This window comes from Lactuca saligna, chromosome 2 (genome assembly GCF_052625555.1).
Source record: "Lactuca saligna cultivar CGN05327 chromosome 2, ASM5262555v1, whole genome shotgun sequence".
Classification (NCBI taxonomy): domain Eukaryota; kingdom Viridiplantae; phylum Streptophyta; class Magnoliopsida; order Asterales; family Asteraceae; genus Lactuca; species Lactuca saligna.
Window position 1 is genome coordinate 112,832,126 of NC_136418.1, and position 4,922 is coordinate 112,837,047.

The 4,922-nt window shown below is 35.8% G+C and overlaps 1 protein-coding gene across 1 annotated transcript; it reads left to right on the forward strand.

Annotated features, from left to right (window-relative positions):
* The first annotated feature begins 282 nt into the window (after positions 1–282).
* Positions 283–1,266, forward strand: LOC145029011 (dof zinc finger protein DOF3.5-like). Its single transcript, XM_078977668.1, has one exon. It carries the CDS (start codon positions 414–416, stop codon positions 1,227–1,229), a length of 816 nt encoding a protein of 271 aa, XP_078833794.1. The 5' UTR covers positions 283–413; the 3' UTR covers positions 1,230–1,266.
* Positions 1,267–4,922: the final 3,656 nt, after the last annotated feature.

Here is a 4,922-nt window from a genome sequence, read left to right on the forward strand (position 1 = left end):
ATTGAAATCGCAAAATGAACATAATGTGTAAAAATTATATGTGACATCTAATACGCTATAATTTTCTAACAATAACTATATATAATCTAATATTTTCACTATAATCAAAGTTATTTATATATAATTTGAATGTATATGGATAAAATATAAAGTGATTGATTATACTAAATAAATCTTTTATACATCCCAAGGCAAACCAAAGACAGCCAATATTTCTCCACCCAATATAACCACATCACCGTCTCTCACTTTCTTAACAGGAAACACCTTTTTGCACACACTGATTCCTCTTTCCACTTCACACACATCTCCCTTCATCAGCTTCACACACAGCGAAAAAGAATCAGTGTGGTTTGAATGTGGACAGATAGAGGATTCCAGTTGAACCTTTATGAACTTGTATTTTTTTAAGAATGGAAAGAGGATGGAAGCCCAATGTGGAGATTTGTCCACCATGTCCTCGTTGTGGTTCATCCAGTACCAAATTTTGTTACTACAACAATTACAGTTTGACTCAACCAAGATACTTTTGCAAAGGGTGTAGAAGATATTGGACTAAAGGTGGCTCACTCAGAAACATCCCCGTCGGTGGTGGTTGCCGGAAAACTAGACGAGCTAAGTCTATTCGTATCTCTGATATGGTCAACTCACAGAACTTTCATTCCCATGGTGGTGATGGAACGACAGATTATGGAGGTCGTGGTGGCAACATAGAAGATCGTGGCGATGGTATAGGTGGTGGATCGACGATGGTGCAGCCTACAAATATTGATCTCCAACAAGTTTACGCAAATTTTCTAAATCAAAGGCCACAAACTGTTCATCATGAACAAACGCATGATCAAGTTTTGCATAGTGAAGTTGATCCGATGTTGTCATTTGGGTTTCCGAACATCCCGAATATGGAGATGGAGTTTGGTGGGACTAATTATGGATCAAATCTGGAGAGTTTTATAAGAGATGGGAATGGAATGCAGTTTTGTGGGTACAATTCGGTTTTCAGTAATAATGAAGAAGATCAAGAGAAGAACTACTTTGGTGCAAGTGGTATAAGCAGTTGTGGGTTGCCGCCGTTGCCTGGAGAGGAAATGGGGTGGTCGGAGTCAAATATTGGGTTCTCGGAACATGTTTTGAGCTCAACGATTGAACCGGAAGGCCATGTTTCCGGTGAATGTCCTGTGAAGATGTTTGATATACCGCCGAATTCTGATACAATTTTCAGGCCGTGAAATATAGTTAATTAAATGGGGTGTTGTAAAATTTGATTTTTCTGTGTTTTATATCTATTGTATTTTATATTGTAATTAGATGTACCTATTGATTGAAATCGACCGAATATAGAAAAACGTGAGCTGATGGAGAAAAATCTTGGAGAGTTTTTTGGTTGTTTTTTAATATTATTCAATCTTGTGAAGAAAAACGAAGGAAAAGTCTTGATCTAACTTGGCATGGTTAATCTAGGTTTAAAGTGCTAAGTGTTATAGAAATGGTGGCTCTTCAAATATTTGAGCAGAAATTAGAGGATGGTGATTCAATATACAAAATATAAAGGTTACACATGCTAACTCACTACAAAAACTGCTAACTCACTACAAAAACTATGGGCATATTTGGGACAACAAATGTCCCCGTTAAATCCTTTATCAACGGCACGTCGTTGTTGTTAACTCGACCCTAATGTCTACTTGTCCCAGCTAGATCGCCACAATTGCTATTCGTCACCTCTAATACTCAGGGCCGACTCAATCAGTTTGGGGGCTCTAAGCGACCAAAAATTTGAAACCCTTTAATATATACTATACTTAATGTTATAAATACTCCTCCTTTATTATGAAAAAGAAAAAAAAACATTAATATGTAGTACAGTTGTCAACATTCCTGACTGCAATCAAGTGGATTAATAACCTATGATCTTTTAATTTTACAAGACTGACTCGGTAAATTCTATGTATCGGTTCTTCGGTTCTATAACAGTTTAACAAATGACAGTTCATTGAAACTTGAAAAATTTGTGGTTGTGTAAGGTGACTAATGTCCTATGTCAAAACTCAAAAGATTAACCCTAATTAATTGGCTATTAACCCCAATTAGATAATCAGAGATAATCGAAAAATCAAAAGTAAAAAGTGATTATGCATATTACCGTAAGTCCGTGACAGCAGATGAGAAGAATAGCAGCCGGCCAGCCACCAACCGATCATCAAGAGAAACCGAGAAGACGAGAATGAAGAAGCAAGAAGAACTAAAGACAACAATGATCACTTGATTGCTTGAAGCCTTGAAGCCTTGAATCGATTAGAGAAGGGAGAAAAACAAGGAAGTTTAATCGTCGTTTATACTTAGTCGATCGAATTGATTGCTTGAAGAATCGATGCAACGTATTTTCTTGGATACTCGGACATTGGATTGAAATTAGATGGGCCCCTATCAGTTGGGGGCCCTAAGCCCTATCTTAACACATAAAACAATAAGGCCGATCCTGCTAATACTGTCGTCACTAAAGGCAATTTAATAAAAGAAAAATCACAGTAGCTAATATTATAGTATTTATATAAATTGGTATTTAAATCTATAAAATCAATATTTAAATTTCATAAATACATAATCCACGATATTTTATAAAATTCTTAATATAAAATTCATAATATAGTGAAGTGATTCGTAGACAAACTTAAAACATTAACAAAATTCAAGGGGTTTGGCTTCAGATTATTTTGTATCCCTTTAAAAAAATTATATGGCAATCAGATAGCGGTCATTGATGCTAAATTTTCTATGGAGGAGTTAAAAGAAGTGGTGTGGAATTGTAGTAGTTATAAAGCCTCGGGACCTGATGGTTTTACTTTTGAGTTTTTTAAAAGATATTCGGAAGTGATTAAAGATGATGTTTTTAACTTGGTGTAGAGTTTTCAATCAACTAAGGTTTCCATAAAGGGTGCAATCCATCTTTTATTGTTCTTATTCCTAAAGTAAACGACCCTTACTTTACGACTGACTTTAGACCTATAAGTCTTATAGGGTGTCAGTACAAAATTATAGGGAAGATCCTTGCTAATCGTCTGGATGTGGTCATTGATTCGGTTTTGAGTTATGAGTAATCTGCTTTTATTAAAGGGCATAAAATTCTGAATGGCCAAATGATGTTATGTGAGATTATTTCTCATTATAAGGGATGTGGTAAAAATATTAATGGTTTTAAGGTGGATTTTGAGAAAGCCTATGATTCTCTATCATGGGATTTTCTTTTTGAAGTTATGAAGAAGATGAGGTTTAGTGATTTACAGTGTAATTGAATCAGAGCCGCTCTTAATTCTTCTAGGGCTTCGGTGTTAATTAACGGGATACTCACTGAAGAGTTTGCTATTATCAGAGGTCTTCATCAAGGAGAACATTTATCTCTATTCCTTTTTGTTTTCGCCATGGAGGGTTTTCATGTGGCTCTTTAAGAGGCTAGGCCGGCAGGGGCTTTTAATGGCGTGCTTCTTAGCTCTTTGAGATTTGAGGTGTCTCATCTTCTTTACACAAATGACGCTATTTTTCTTTGTGATTGGGAGGTGGAAATGCTAGGAAAATAAATTGTATCCTTAAAGTTTTTCAAATGGCGTCTGGGTTAAAGATTAATTTATGTAAAAGTAAATTAATTGGAGTGGGAGTTAATTTTGATAGTGCCCAAGAGGTGGCTTCTATGCTGGAATGCAATGCTATTGACCTTCCTTTTATGTATCTTGGAGTTCCGGTAGGTGCTAACATCAACAGAATTGCCAACTGGTAGTCTATTGTTGATAAATTTTTTTAGTAGATTCTCTTTTTGGTAGGCAAAATTATTATCCATCGGTGACCATTTAACTCTTGTGAAGGCGGTTTTGGGTAGTATTCCAATCAACCGAATGTCCATTTTAAAGTGCCTATCAAAATCATTAATTTTAAGAGGTAGTTTTTTTTTTTTTGTGTGTGTGGGTGGGGGGGGGGGGGTTCTGACATTGGAGAAAGAAATATCCATTAGATTTCTTGGTTTAATGTGATGAGTTCTAAGGAAAAAGGAGGTCTTGATATTGGAAGAACTTTTGCTTTTAACAGGTGTCATTGACGTTTTTTGCATAACCCAAATGCTTTTTGGGCTAAAGTGGTCTCGACTCTTCACTTTTCTGTAAGAAGTCATGTGAGTTCTCAAAGTGTAGGCTTGATCCCATGGCCGGATATTTCTAGGGGGATTGATCATCTAAAGAAGAAAGGTATTTTTTTAAGGATTTGTGTACTAGAAAGGTAGGAAATGGAAGAAGTATTCTGTTTTTTCTTGCTAATTGGCATGGATCGAGTCTTTTTAAGAACAAATTTCATAGATTTTTGTCCTGGATACAAATTTGATGGCGTCTTTATTTGATCGATCCTCAAAAATGAGAATATTGGACGCGTTTTCTAGATATCCTCGTAATGGTGTTACAGGTACTCAATGGGATGAGATGTGTGAAATAATACAAGATGTGGTTTTATCCGATTCGAATGATTCATACTCATGAGATTTTGATATCAAGGGAGAATTCTCGGTTGCTTTGACCATAAATTTTATTGATGCACACACTTTAGAGTCTTCTAACATTCCTACTAGACGGAATACTTATGTTCCTAAGAAGATTAATTTTCATGTTTGGCGGTTTGAAAGGGATAATCTTTCCACTAGATTGAATAGCTTCCCATTAGATTGAATTTACGTGACAAAGGCATTGAAGTGGAGTCTTTTTTATGTCTTTTTGCTCTCAAATTGGAGAGTCTGTTGGTCATCTTTTCTATAATTGCAATGTTTTCACCCCTTTATGGAACTTGATAGCTAGGTGGTGGAATATCCCTGCTCTTTCACATAGCAAGGTTAATGAGATCTTGCATTGGGTTGATTCGCTAAATATGACTAAGGAGGTTTTATAGGT

What these genes read in the sequence shown, in the direction of transcription:
- LOC145029011 (XM_078977668.1), top strand. Translation starts at nt 414, where the DNA reads ATGGAAAGAGGATGGAAGCCCAATGTGGAGATTTGTCCACCATGTCCT.